General features: G+C 33.2%; 1 protein-coding gene across 1 annotated transcript in view; it reads left to right on the plus strand.

Annotated features, from left to right (window-relative positions):
• nAChRa3 (nicotinic acetylcholine receptor alpha3 subunit) overlaps positions 1-15,119 on the plus strand; it is a 46,210-nt gene that overhangs the window by 5,379 nt on the left and 25,712 nt on the right. Inside the window, exons 2-5 of the mRNA XM_011501519.1 lie at positions 2,803-2,942; positions 3,574-3,618; positions 11,411-11,520; positions 12,156-12,336. Of these exons, the coding sequence (XP_011499821.1) occupies positions 2,803-2,942; positions 3,574-3,618; positions 11,411-11,520; positions 12,156-12,336 (476 nt within the window). The remainder of the gene's footprint in view (positions 1-2,802; positions 2,943-3,573; positions 3,619-11,410; positions 11,521-12,155; positions 12,337-15,119) is intronic.

The following is a 15,119-nucleotide window of genomic DNA, read 5'->3' on the forward strand; positions in this document are numbered from 1 at the left end:
CCTACACCCTACAGCCTACACCCTACACCCTACAGCCTACACCCTACACCCTATACCCTACACCCTACACCCTCTACCCTATACCCTCTACCCTATACCCTACCCACATACATGCAGATACCCACCAGCAGCGGTGTAACTTCACTGCCGATGAGGGAACGCGAGACACCAAATGCTCAATCGGGCCCTGCAAATATTCATTCGCAAACTCGAATTTAACATCTGCTTTACGAAATGAGAAAATGGGCTACGAATCGAGAATCATAAAGCAATTTCTTTCTTTTCGTAAATTCACAATTTTCTCAGATTCTACGTTTTTTATTGTCAAACACTCTTACAATCTTCCATTACTACTGGCCTATACTCGCACGATTACACTATCTAAAGTAATATTATTTTAACCTTTTATTTTAATTTCTCCTGTATGCATTAAATAATAGGATTAATAAACCACTGACGTTCGTTTAATACTTCAATTTTCAACTTTTCTATTTAATTGAGAGGAGCATTGGCGTCGTATCTGCTGCCTTTTCACGTTGTTACGTATATAAGAGTCAAGAAATTATGTTTGCACGCTTTCGTTGTAATACGTTACGAATTAAATAATTTCTATCGAAAGATTTAAATCACCTACTTTGTAATCACAACATAAGTTGACGATAAAATTGAACGTGCAATATAATAATTTCTAACAGCCAATAAGCACTCGTTGTATTACTTTAACTAATAATTTCTAATAATTTTTACTTTCATCATTTTATGTGCAATGTAATGTCGCTGAAAGTTCTTTGCTGAAAATTAATCAGTCAATTACACGTTAACTTAATATTTTTAATCAAAGCTTGGCAAATTGAAATTAATAATTTATCTACCGTCTATCTTGAAATTTAGAGAATGAAATCTATAACTTGTGAAGTAATTGCGCATTAAGAGCTTCATAATAATTAAGTTAAAAACATTTTTACAATATTCTATGGTATGACATCGATATATGTAGTTAAGTTGTAGTTTCGCAAGTTCAGATTATTTTTTTCCGATTAGTTTCGATTATTATTTATTTCTATAAATTTTTATAAGCTAAATGAAAGATTCTTCAATGATAAATTAAAATGTAAACGCATTGATCGCTATCGACATTTGAATACATGCTAATGTGATGTGACGATGAGTTGAATTTCATGATACCGAGACGAATAATACGAATTTAATTAATAATTGCGAATAAGCAACGAATGGGAAGTATATAATAAAATAGAAAACAAGACGAGCAAGAATAATTTATGGAGGAAATAGAAACGTGAGATAATGAGATATACGTAGCATTACAAAACTCATTTGCACGAGCAGTTTGCTCTTTATTCGAGCACGAAGCGTTTGATGTACTACGGAAGTATAAATATGCCTCGACGGACAAATTGCGCTAATAAGGCAATTTGTATCTGGCTTTATCGAAGTTTTGCCGCTGCTAGATCATTCGAAATCCTTACCGCTTAAACGTGAAATAGTAGAAAATCACCTCTCAAAGTTTATCAACTCGCTGACAAATCAATTCGGCTTCGTAATTCTCACTTCATCGTTCTTCCCCATTAACCGCGTCTCTTGCTGAATTTTCCAAAATTCCAATTTATTCGTACTTCATCAATTGCATACTGTAGTATGAATTAAAATAATTAAATAACGTCGAAACGTAAAGCTTGCCAAGATATCGCAATACAATTAGTTATCTTTATAGGAAGTTTCGTACAATAATATAAGCGAAACTGCAAATAGTTTAAATATCAAAAGTTCACAGACTACGAGTGAAAAGAGGACGGCAATATGTAATATAGGAATTTCATGAACGATTAATAGAAAAGCAATTGCACAACTGAGTAAAGAAATGTCGCATTTAAACTCGTCTAGAAAATTAATAAAGCCGCATAGTTCCTAAATACATGCATGCATGCGCGCACACACGCACATAGTTCTATACGTCATCAATAATTATACGCACCTATATTAATATACATATTAAGATATGGCTAATGTTTTGTTGCTTTACAAGATATCTGTCGCGTAATTTATTAAGTATGATTTATAAAAATAATTTTGCATTACACACAAATTCATGTTTTACATTAATGTAAAATAATTTTGCCCGATATGTTAATAAAAGTAACATCTCTTGAGTTCCATTATTAAAATACAAAATTAAAATCACTCGCTATCTCGTTATACTTAAAAAAAAAAAAAAAAAAAAAAAAAAAAAAAAAAACAAGATACTCATATAAATTAACAAAGACAATTTTTTATTAAAAAAAATTCATTGTTATAATTTGATAAAGAATTATGGCTGTATTATGGAATTTAATCTGATTATTTTTATTATTCAAACGGCATTAATCACAACCTCTTATCTAAAATCATCGTTACTCTTTTAATTCTCTATACATACATATAATTTATGAATGTTGACGTCAGTAATTAAATTAAAAAGAAAAAAAAAAGAAAAATTTAACGAGACGCGTTCAAAACCATAGCATACCCGCAAAAAAAACTCACTAATACAAATATGCTACCAACGCAAATTGCCACTCGGCAAAATTACATATTTCTCAAACTTTCTCGAGATCGCCTTTCATTCCATTGAGACGACACGAGCCAACCAAAAGCCGAGAAAGTCATTCGCTATAAATTCCAATGCACTCGGCGAGTATCGGCACCCATCATCCATCATCCACTCAAAACGCAAACCAAAAATCCAACTCGGCACCTACGCACCAACAACATTTAAGAAGTTGATAAGTAACTTTCTCATTTCAGGTTGCTCGGGGAATCCGGACGCCAAGCGCTTGTACGACGATCTACTATCCAACTACAATAAGCTCGTGCGTCCCGTCGTCAACGTGACGGATGCCTTGACTGTTAAAATCAAGCTCAAGCTATCCCAGCTAATCGACGTGGTAAATCATCGGCGACCTGCGCCTACGTCACCGAGCCCCAATGCATATTCGTCGACATTATTTCCCAGGACGGAATATATATATATATATATATAGAGATATATATATATATATATATATAGAGATATATATACAGAGAGAGAGAGTGTGTGTGTGAGAGAGAGAGAGTGAGTGAAAGAAAGAGAGAGAGAGAGAGAGAGAGAGAGAGAGAGAGAAAGAGAGAGGGAGGAAAATCGGGATGGCGCGTTGACTCATGAACGTCCCCATATGAATACCAGAGCTCAGATTTTACTAGAAATTTTCCCAGCCCCTTCGCCAATTATTCATTCGCACCGGCGGATGATACTTCTTAAAGTATGTTTTTTTAACGTTGCTCCTTTTTCTTTTCCTTTTCTTCTTTCCTTCTTTCGCCTCATCGCTCCTTACATATCTCAATATTACATACGCCTTTCCACAATGTTAAATATATTTGAATATTTCAATATATTCGAATGCCTGAATATTTAATATCTATGCGACTTGAAACAATTTGCCGTACATTCCTAATAGCTAATTTTTAATTATTATTTAATACGTCCTCCACATTTTTACTAAATTTTGTCGTTCTTAAATTTCCTTATTCTTATTTTAGAATCTAAAAAACCAGATTATGACGACGAATCTGTGGGTCGAACAGGTAATTATTTATTTATAATTTTTGTATGCATTATCTTTTATCTTTAGTCAATTAATAGCGCGCGTAATTATTAATGACCATGAAGCTCAAAAGTATAATTCCTTGAAACGATGGATCAACTAGTTGTTAAATGGATAGATCGTTGCTTGAAATTTTACGCTTATTTTTACACGCAAAAATATTCTTATTACTTTATGTTAAAACCTTCAAATGTAATGCATTTGATATTAAAAATATTTATTCTCTTGATTAATAAACTATTTATAATCTTTTTCTTCTAATAACACGAATGCATCTATTACGATAGGAATTAAGAGAAGCTAGCTGTTCTCAACTATATATCAATCCAAAATTTACAATACTAATTAGAAGCCGAGTTTTATATTCTATCTCGCTTTAAATTACCAAATCGCCTCTTAAATGGCATGCTGAAAAAATTTGAAATTCAACTAGAATATCAATTTTACGCGTAACTCATAACAATCTATAAATATATTTATGCAGGAAGAAGACCCGATTTTTCACCCCTGCAAAGTAAACGCAACCCCATTGTACAAATGGACGAGATAAAATCGGCAGACTCTTTGGATTTTTTCTTAAGTCTTATCTCGCGTGTGCAATTTTTCACATCGAATAAACACGCCCCACGATAATAGTGCGTCACATTTTAGTTTTTTCGCCGTTTTCGCGAAATACCTGGAATGCTTCGCTTATACAAATTATCGCTTTGTATTCTTTCGTACGTCGGACGATTATTTTAAGCGAATTATCCTTGAATACACAACATTCAACCTTAGATTAACTTATTTTGAAAAAGCTCGTAAATTTTTATACTTATATATATATGTATATATATATATATATATATATATATATATATATATATATGGTGAGCGTAATTGTAAACGTATGTAGTATATTGTCTTTTCAAATATCTGACATATATATATATATATATAGAAATACATCTTCATAGAAAAAGATTTCAATATACTCCAAGTCATATTATTATACAATGGTACATAATAGTAAAATGTAAGACACGGTAATTGATTTAAGATGGTAAGGGACTTTATATGCACAAAAAATATAAAGAATTTATTTAAAAATAGCATTTTTAAAAATTGCATTATATATATATATATATATATATATATATATATATATATATATACAACTGATTGAAGACAATAACACAAGTCATATTTGGTGTGCTAAATGAATGATAAAGTTGCAGTTCTCTAAAGTAACGAAGTTGAATTTAATCGTAAAATATATATGCTCGCTGGCAAATTATTCACTTATCAGAATTTATTAATTCTATTATTAATGTTATTAATTGTGCTTAAACTTGCTCTCTTTACAATTTGTCAAATTTTTGTAAATTTCATCGTCTGGATAAAATATACTCTCTTATTACATCGAGCAGCCACGTAATCGATCAACGTTCTTTCCACTATCTCGTGCACAAGCTTCCACGATGCGCCATAATATTTTTCATTCGATATCCTACGAGAACTTTCACCTCCCAGCGGCCTTAAATCGTCTACCGCTGCTTACAATTACTCGGTATATTTAATGTTTTCACAATTTCCGAGCTCCCGTGTCATTTAATCTTATTCGGCATTACGGAGGGAAACCCCGTGATATTCGTACGCTCGCTCCCACCGTTTTATTCACCGATAAAACATGCCACTCCTCCCTCGCACGGCCCATCAAAAACTACGAATCCTGCTTTTATTTTCCCAATAATCGTTAGAAAAATATTTACTTCTAAGGCAAAGTCGTAACTCACGTTACGCGGTTGGTTAATGTAATGGTGGTAATTGGCGGATGTCGATATAACGGCGTAACGGAACGTGCGGGAAAATTTTTCACGCTGTCGATGCCCGTCGCTCGACTACCACCTTTGCACTCGAATCGACGAGGCCAAGTAAATTTGCCCAACAAACATTCGCACATCGGCATGCAAATATTACAAAAGGATTTGACCGATTTCCAAAGGGCGCACTTACTTCAAGGACACTTGACTATATAATTCAGCATCGTTAAGTAGGACTTGACCGTTCTCCTAACGCACACGCCCTTATCCTCTAATACCGTACTAAAGCATCGCTTAAGCAAGTATTGAAAATCCTAAACCAGCGGTAGATAATAATAATAATTCGCCTCGTCCTTACAACGACGCATTTCTCACGACAGCAACGCATTTATTCTCCTCTCAGCCAATGGGAAATACGCCTCCCGGCAATCGATACGAAAGACCATCGCGGCCTGGCACAACATCCAACTCAATATCCATTCTCAATAAGCTCCTGAGAATTTAATAATGCCATTCAAATTCTGCCAGCTGCTCTGACATACATATTTTAAAATCATTCCACTCGACATCCAGACTGCGTCCCCGCGATATCTCGCCCCGTTGCCATGTCCGGGAGTCTTGCGACAGGGTTGGAGTCGGGCACGCGGGTCGCGTCTTAATGTTTCGACGCGGCAGCGTATGTATCGAAGCACGTACTTCCGGCCCTGTCCGACAGAGACCAAAGGATGTGGATCTCGGAGAAAATAGATCCGTCGGGGGACACGGATGAAGGGAACTCGTTATCAGTTTTCCCGCTGGTCTTCGGCTACGCCCGACATTTCATGGATTTGGTCGTAAAACGGCCGTGCCGTCGTCGGCGTGGATAGCGAGTGCGACGAATTTGAATGATAATGGATGGTCGGTGGCGAATTAAATCGAGTGGCCGAATGTCAATTGGAGTGCGCGTGCGCGCATGAGACTGCGGATGAAATAGGGAGGGCGATACTAGCTGTGATCCCCGTAATGGTTAAATTGAATGAAAAAGCTCGAGAGAGTTTGGAAAATAACGACGAGATGTCGTTAGAGCTTTGCAGGTAGATGCGCGCATCACCGTAACAACGTCTATTCAACGCGGAAGCTGATTGGGGGCGGGGGGCGGGGGGGGGGGGGAAGAAAAAAGGCGCAATTAACGTTTGCAGTTTGTAACTCGCTGGATCTTTAAATGCTTCTGAGGAAGACTCGTTGGATATGGAAAAACAAACTTAGCCAACCGATGCGTATAAATGTATATCTTAGGTTATAATGTAGCTTTAGAGAAACAAGCATTAGAAAATTTTAATAGTCGTAATTTTAATTAATACCTTCTGCTCCAATCGTACAAAGTTATATAACATCCGTAAATTGAGCATTTGAATTTTCGAATGTACATCGATATGTGCATATATAAAAGACATTTCATGAAAATCACTTGAAATGTATATCTTAAAATTATTATCTATATTAGGTAATTATAGTATATATATATATATATATATATATATATATATATATATATATATATATTACAATAAAACTTTATTGATAAAAAAAATTAACTTCAAATACATTGACGACTCGAGAAGACTGAATTCAAATATGCAGAGAAATTAATTTATCTATGTATGCACGTAAACTATCGCACGACGACAATAATCCTGACGAGGATAAGCATAAGGCATAATTTAATGCACGGAAGCGAAACAGAAGAATAAAACCGGACAGAGAAGGAGTCGATACTATTCGTTTATCTGAATCGTTTATTTCGCTTCAACATAATTTCAAAGTTACAAAATATTCAATAAACTTACTTTAAAGCTTTAAAAATTCCATTAGAATAAAAATAAACCAAAGTAAAATGAAATTCAAATGAATTAATTAAAATTGGGTGCAATAACAACAAGTCTATAATAATATATCCATAGACATTCCTTCACAATCATTAGTTACAATTAGTAAGAATATATTATTTATGTAGTAAGCATTTTTCATACAGTTTTATCAGAATTGATAAATCAATTGTAATTTTATCTCCTAATGGCGATAACTATATAGCACAACTTAATGTAGAAACAAATTTATTGAAAGAAACAGTCGTGTAAAAATGGGATGGACAGATGGAACGAAGAGGCATAGAAGATAATCTCGAAAGACGAATTATTGGAAAGTAATGGCAAAGGATTATTGTTATTTTATAAGAACATGTCCTTCGGCATGTCACATAGATTATTAGAGTGCAAGGAAAGCTCAACTTTGAAAACGACATTGCTGTCACATCCAGTTGACTGAATGAAATTTTCATAGCCATTTATAATCGATCAACTACTCCGTTTGATTATCATCGACACCGGCAATACTTATACGCGCCAGCGTTTCCATTAAAAAACAGAATTACATGTTCGCTATTATGAATAAACAAGTGTTAAGTATAAATTACTGGAGAATAATTTCACTGATCATCAGAATTTAATAGCTGACAATACATCTTCATTAAGGGATGGAAATGATGAAGAACGTTGATCCAAGTCGGCCCGTTTCATGCCTTAACTTGGATCGAAAATTCAAAACAAAGCAATAAAATAGCCGTAAATCGATGTCACCTCATTACCTAATTTATCCTCGGCTTACTCGAGCAAAGGACGACTGATGAATAAGCAATGTGTTATCGAACTTATTGTCCATACTCTTTATCCTCTAACTCCTTCCACTTTTTAATTCACTTATTCTTTCCCATTGCATGATCTGCTATTTACAATACGTAAGTGCTTCAATGAGAGAAGATAAGAGTGTGAGCATAAATGAAAATTCTCAAATTCGAGAGTATCTTCGCAAAAAAAAAAAAAGTTTCAAAAATTACTATAGAGTGTAAAGAGCCTAAGTAACGTTCAGCCACCACGACTTTGTTAATAAAACTATTCAATTCCATTAAAGTAAAACTTATAGTACCATTCCTTATTAAAACTTTCTTTTACTTGCATTATCCGCAAAGTAATTGAAGATTCCTTCCAAAGAGTCGGTAATTCTGATAAATAATAAAATATTTAAATATTGAATTATTAGTTCAGCGTTTGTTAATTCTGTATTCATGCTATTGGATATTATAAACAATACAATCTGCGTATGCTCATTATCTTAATTAAAATTAAGAATGATAAAAATTAATTCGATGGGTTTTTACTTTAATATAATTAATATTAATAATAATAAAATGTATGTATAAAAGTAAATAAACATGCTTTTGTCAAATTGAGAGTCTCTATGTCTATATATTCGGTTATAAAAAAATAAGTTTTGTTTTTTTTTTATTTTACACCCTACTACAAATCAGAATTTACTTATAATTAATAATAGATTGAGAAATTAATGTTTAATACGTACAAACAAAATTATTTAGTCTTCAATGATCGCTATCAATACATTGACCGACAATTATAATATAACAAAATTTTCTACTTTCTACGTACACAACAGATTTGCCTCGTTATTTATCATTTCGAGCGTTAATTGACAATAATTATACTTATTATTGCACATAGTACATTTTTGTTTTTTTTTTTTTTTTTTTTTTATTAAACGTTGCGTTAAAGATAAATGAAATAAATAACAATATACGTCGTTGATTAATTGTAAAGTCTGAAAAGTATGTCGAAACAAAAACGCTCCGATGCCTGATGAATCGATGCGACAAACATGTACAGTTGCACTCAGAATTTAAATTATCTCACTGAATTTTGGTTTACTTTTTTGAAGCCTCTTATGCAAGAGCATAAAATATTAACATACGTAATTAATATAAAAACATGCAAATAGAGTAACGCATAAAATATATCAAAATACAAACAAAACAATAAATAACAAATATCCCTATATAATGAAATTTACATATAAACAGAAATTTTGTCCTCGAACGCTTTTCAAATTAGAAGAAGTTGAAAATAACTTGTATTATAAGTTGTAAGAGAAAGAGAAGTAGAGAGAAAAAAAATTTGAAATTTCTGTGAAGTAGTATTGATTTTTTAATTATCTAACAATCTTAGAATCTTAATGAAAATTATAAAATAAGTTTGACACAAAAAACACTTAACACTATTTTCGTAACTACAAAATACATAAAAAAAAAAAAAAAATGATGACACGCAATTGCATTATTTATATACTTTTTATACTTTTTTATACTTTAATCGTATGGTAAATTCGACAGTGTTGCTTAGCACTTTCCACTTAATTTCGTAGAAAGTCTTTACGGATAGTTCGATGTGAGGCTGCGCGCAAAGTACTGCAGCTTAAACCTCTTCGATGCTCGACAAAAAAGTCATATATTTCAACAGAGGAGCGCCATGGCCATTGAAAGTCGGAATCGCGCATAATAATTTCTATATTAATAAAGAGTCTGTCTCATCCATAAGTTTATCCTATCCACGTACCTCATGGTGCTATAAAAAATTTTTCAAAAACGTCGGGAGCACGACTAGGGATTATTAGTATTATCGGCTACTCGCCAAACGCGACGGCGAATAAACATCTCAATATTTTAATTGTTTAAAAGTCAATGTGGACATAGCGGCCAACTTCTCTATAAATTAATTCCCAAAGCTATGGTCAATTGTGCCATATTGTGCCACTCCCGGAGCCGTTTCTCCAGGTTTCTCGCTCTTCTAAGTCCTGTGTGCATCTACGATTCCGAACTCTTACCAGCGGATTACGCCGCATATTCTAGTAATCTTCCTATCTTTTAATGAGTCCTCCCCCACCCCCGCCCCTCACGCGACATTGTTGCGCTTGATTGACAGTTAATTACGAGCACTCCTAGACGACTTGTATATTATTTATTGTTTATTTTTAAACGATAGAAGAATGTGATTTAAGGCCGACATATTTATTGATATGATGGATATGCACAAAAGCCTGGATACGGATGCATTTAGAAATAATATAATCGATATAATAAGTGTATACAGGCTAATATCGATACATGAATTTTCTTTGTTAAATTTGAAATTTCTTCACAAGATAATACTAACCTAAATATCAGTTTTGAATTTTTAAAAAGCAAAATTATTTTAAATATTCATCTAAATATAATTCAGACAAATTTCATTATTTATCTTTAAAAATATATCAATTAGCGTATTTTAAGCAGAAAATATAATATTATTGGCAATGGATGGCTATGCTCCATGATGCTATTAATATAGTTTATTTATCGAAAAGTATTTAAACCCTTTTTCCAATATGTAATATTGTTAGAAGTCTGATTTAACTAATAAATGATATAAATGAAATATAGAAGACAAGCAATACGAGTTAGTAATTTAAGAGAAAAAAAAAACATAGTAATTTAGTGGAGTAAATTACATTTACTGGTTCATATATTTAAAATTTTAATCTATTTGCATGCACAGTCAGTGCACCTGCACTCACACATATTATAAAAATATTTTAAAAATAAAAAATATATATGTGTGTGTGTGTGTGTGTGTGTGCGTTTGTGTGCGTATGTATATAGTAAACTCAAAATAACTCTAAAATAAAGAATTGGCTCGGTTATTAGACTTATTTTTCTAGTTATAATCAAGAGAATTTTATATAACCTATTTATAGTAACGAAATAAGAGCATAATCGACGTATTTTTCCCTCCCTTTTGTCAATTATTATTATTTAGAAATAAAAATAATTGCTTTTCCAAAAATATGTTCCGCTTTAAACTATTTCAATAATAGAGAAATTTACATCCGGGAGAGTTTAGCTTTCCTAAAACGCCCAATTTTTATGTGATTTTGCCAAAAACTACCTTTTAAAAAAATATTCATTAAGAGAGTGAACAGTTTAAATCACATAATTAAATCACATAATTTTCCTAGAGCAGAAACAATGAAAACGGAAAAAAGAAAGATTTCAATATAAATGCACGGATGCTTTGTAAGTAAAGTGGATGTATTTGTGCCGTGTTGCAGTCATGGAACGATTACAAACTCAAATGGGATCCAAAGGAGTATGGGGGCGTCGAAATGCTACACGTCCCGTCTGACCACATTTGGAGACCCGACATAGTTTTGTATAACAAGTGAGAGATTTCAAATATGCGCTCGGTTTTTTTCAATAAAGATAAAAAAGAAAAAACAAAATTGAACGAAATTTTACATATACCAAGTAAGTGTTTAAACTTTCGTTATGATGTCGGAATATCGTAGTCGAAACTCAAGCGTGGCCAACAAGAATTCAGAAATTCTGTCGAAACTAGCTACATCTACATGAACTTCGCTAAATTCACGTTTTTATTGCACCGCCACAAACACTTATAATTGCTTATAATACGGTTAATTGATTGGCATCCCGCATCCCTGCAAATATGTTGATAAAACTCGATCCTCCGTATTGTATCGCAATTTTATATCTATAAATTGTGAATAGTGTATGTCAATAAAAAAATTAATGCAGGAGTGAAAATGAATTGGATAACATATGTTAATTGGTTGAGCGGCAAAGTAGGATCGGCTCGATCGCGAATTGGATCGGAATTGGATTTTCGTCCGAAAAATAATCGCATTTGCAAATAATAACTTGCCGACGAATTGCTATTATTTGACGCCGGGTGAAAAGCACAATGGCCGAGAGGTTGACAATTATGAAATCGCATTCGCTCGAGCGTTAGGGCGCGCGATTTAAAAATGACTAAAGTCCCCGTTAAAACGTCCATAGTGCCGACGGCAATTTTGAAGTTACGCTGGCGACGAAGGCCACCCTCAACTACACCGGCAGAGTGGAATGGAAACCCCCGGCGATTTACAAGTCTTCCTGCGAGATCGACGTCGAGTACTTTCCCTTTGATGAGCAGACTTGCGTCATGAAATTCGGTTCGTGGACGTATGATGGCTCTCAGGTGAGTGACGCTCCAATTCCTTTACTATCTCTTTATTCACTCGGGATCCATCAATTTCCTTCCTATTTACTCTCTTCACGGAGAACGCGATGAAGATTCTTTTTCTTTATTATTTTCTTTGGATTTTTTCCCTTGTTGTCTTTTTTTTTTTTTTTTTTTTTTTTTTTTTTTTTTTTTTTTTTTTTTTTTTTTTTTGTTCTTTTTTGTTCTTTTTTGTTCTTTTATCATTTAACGCGTCTACGTAAAGTCGCACGTATGCTGTGTATATTATAAAGTAAGGTGCGACACGACACTTTCTTTGAATAAACCTAATTAAGCGGCGCGCGTGCGTGTGTGTAGTAAATTTTCCGTTCCTAATTTATCTCATTTATTTTCATTGGTGGAATTGCGTAGCAGCACTTGAGCACATAGAGAACAATCATCCAGCGCCGTTTTTTTATCCATTTTACAATATTTCATTCGTGTTGCCATGTTACGGTCCGTTCTGAGCAAACGATTCTATAGTAAATAATTCGAATAAAAGTTACGATATGTATTTGCATTGTTGTTTTGCACTTAAATTTGTTTGTGCAAAAGTAAACGAGCAGAAAAAATTATACAAACAGAAACTACATATAAACATTTATAAAAACGTAATTAATTTATTCTTTAATGGAGAATTGCTCGCTCTTATCGATTAAACAGTTAAATTTTTATTGTATGTTCATTATAATAGAACTCGCTAAAATATTAAAACGTTAAAACGGCATTATGCTTTAAGGGTAATGCGAGACTTTGAATTCTGTTTAAAATAACATTATACAAATCTAGAATTATTATAGCGAAACTGGTTTATTTTTCATTTAATTATGTAATATTAACTTAATAATCCAAATAATTGAGTAATTGTTTTTAATTTAATAAGAAAGTTAAGAACAATGTTTTTTACATCTTACATAGATTCGATTAATTATTTATTGTCCTGTTCAGCAACGAAATAATGAAATTACAAATATCTTTACATGCACACAAGCTTCATAATAATTCGTACGTTTACTTAAATTATTTATCATCAATGAAAATGATTTTAAGTTTATTATATCCTAGATAACATAAAGGAGAATAAATCCGTCTCCGGCTGAGACACAGCGGTGAAAGCAGTTAAGGCTGCCAAACATTGTTCAACGCACTTGCGAATTTCATCATAAAGTACACTTTGAAAGCTAAAATAACATGTACTTCATCAAACAAGCAATGCAGCCCTGCAATTTAATTGCTAGCGAAATAAATTCTGTAATCAAATCGAGCAAGTCCTGCCAATTGCTTAGGAATCTCATTGTCGAGCTTGTGGCTGTGATGCGCGAATGCGAGTTTCGCATCAACCACCTTGTCGAATTCCAATCCGTGTAATCTTCCTTAACAACGTAATCTTCGCCTCCCGATGCACGAGAAGCCAGTAATCCCCCTATTCGAGGATAAATCACTATTGGTATAAGCGACTGAAATCATAAACACCGTTCACAAAGAAAGCTTGGGCGAGGTAGGGTGGGGTGGGGGGAGTCGAAGTGGTGAAATTGGATATTTACGAGCTGATTATGCCAAGTTGGAGGGAATTAATATGCATGACCTTGGACAAGCTTCGTGACTTGCTGATTGGAAAATCTACTTATCCGTCACTTTCTTCTTTCAAAAAAAAAAAAAAAAAAAAAAATTCAATTGCTATATTAACAGCATTCGCGATTATTCGAATACGGCCTTATTAATGTAATTTTATGTAAGTTTGCTTTATAATAGTTTTTCTTAATTTAAAGCTCAAAGTATTGTTTTAAAACTTTACTAGCCTTCTGTTTATATAATATTATCCTATCGATCGATAATATACCAAAAATATATCAAAAGGATATCCAATATCATGGTAAAAGAAATTGATTTAAATTGAATGGTATTATCGCCTCCGCTTACGCTTACATCAAGTTTAATTATTGTTTAACAGTATTTTTCGTGAAAGAGCAATAAGAGCAAAATGTAATAGGGGCAAAACTAACACGGTCACTGAGTATTAATAAATCCTACATGATTTTGGCCAGTATTCGTAAAATTAATTATCTCGGTAATTAGTGGCAAAAAAACTTTTGACAATAAGTCGAGGAAATTTTATAGGACGGTGGAATTTTAATTTAAGTTAAAACCTCGAGTTTTAGCGACGAGTGGAAATAATTGAGATGTGAAGTTGATGTAAGCGTGAGTAAGTTGATGTAAGCATATGGGCTATAAGTTTTCTAATGAGACAAGTTAACATCCACATGGATCCATCGCAATAAATTTCGTACCATCGCTTGCCGCTGAGCAACTTGAGCTTTGGCAAATGCCTACTGATCTCCTTATATACTACCCTCGTAAATCTCTTTCGATCGAATTACTTAATGTATACAATGCCGAATTCTAGAATAGTTTCTCTAACTCTATCATTTCGTATCTTTCTCCTCAAATCGCCTCACTATCACACTTTCAAATTCCATGTTATTTATCGCCTTCTCGGTAAATACGAAAAATGTTCTCAGACCCTTAATTAAGCGTTTGTCATCAGCCATCATTTATTTCCTTTATATTTCTCCATTATCTTATTACAAGGCATTTCTCGCATCGATCGACTTTATACATTGTGTTTGTCAATTGGCTATGCAACACTAAATTCCGATATAATAATTAATAGCTTTTGATTATCTAGGGAAGCATCTACTCAATTATACACAATCTTGCCTTATAAAAGCTTATCGATCGATCCATTCACTAGTACTGTATTA

Source organism: Ceratosolen solmsi, unplaced genomic scaffold (genome assembly GCF_000503995.2).
Source record: "Ceratosolen solmsi marchali unplaced genomic scaffold, CerSol_1.0 scaffold28, whole genome shotgun sequence".
Taxonomy (NCBI): domain Eukaryota; kingdom Metazoa; phylum Arthropoda; class Insecta; order Hymenoptera; family Agaonidae; genus Ceratosolen; species Ceratosolen solmsi.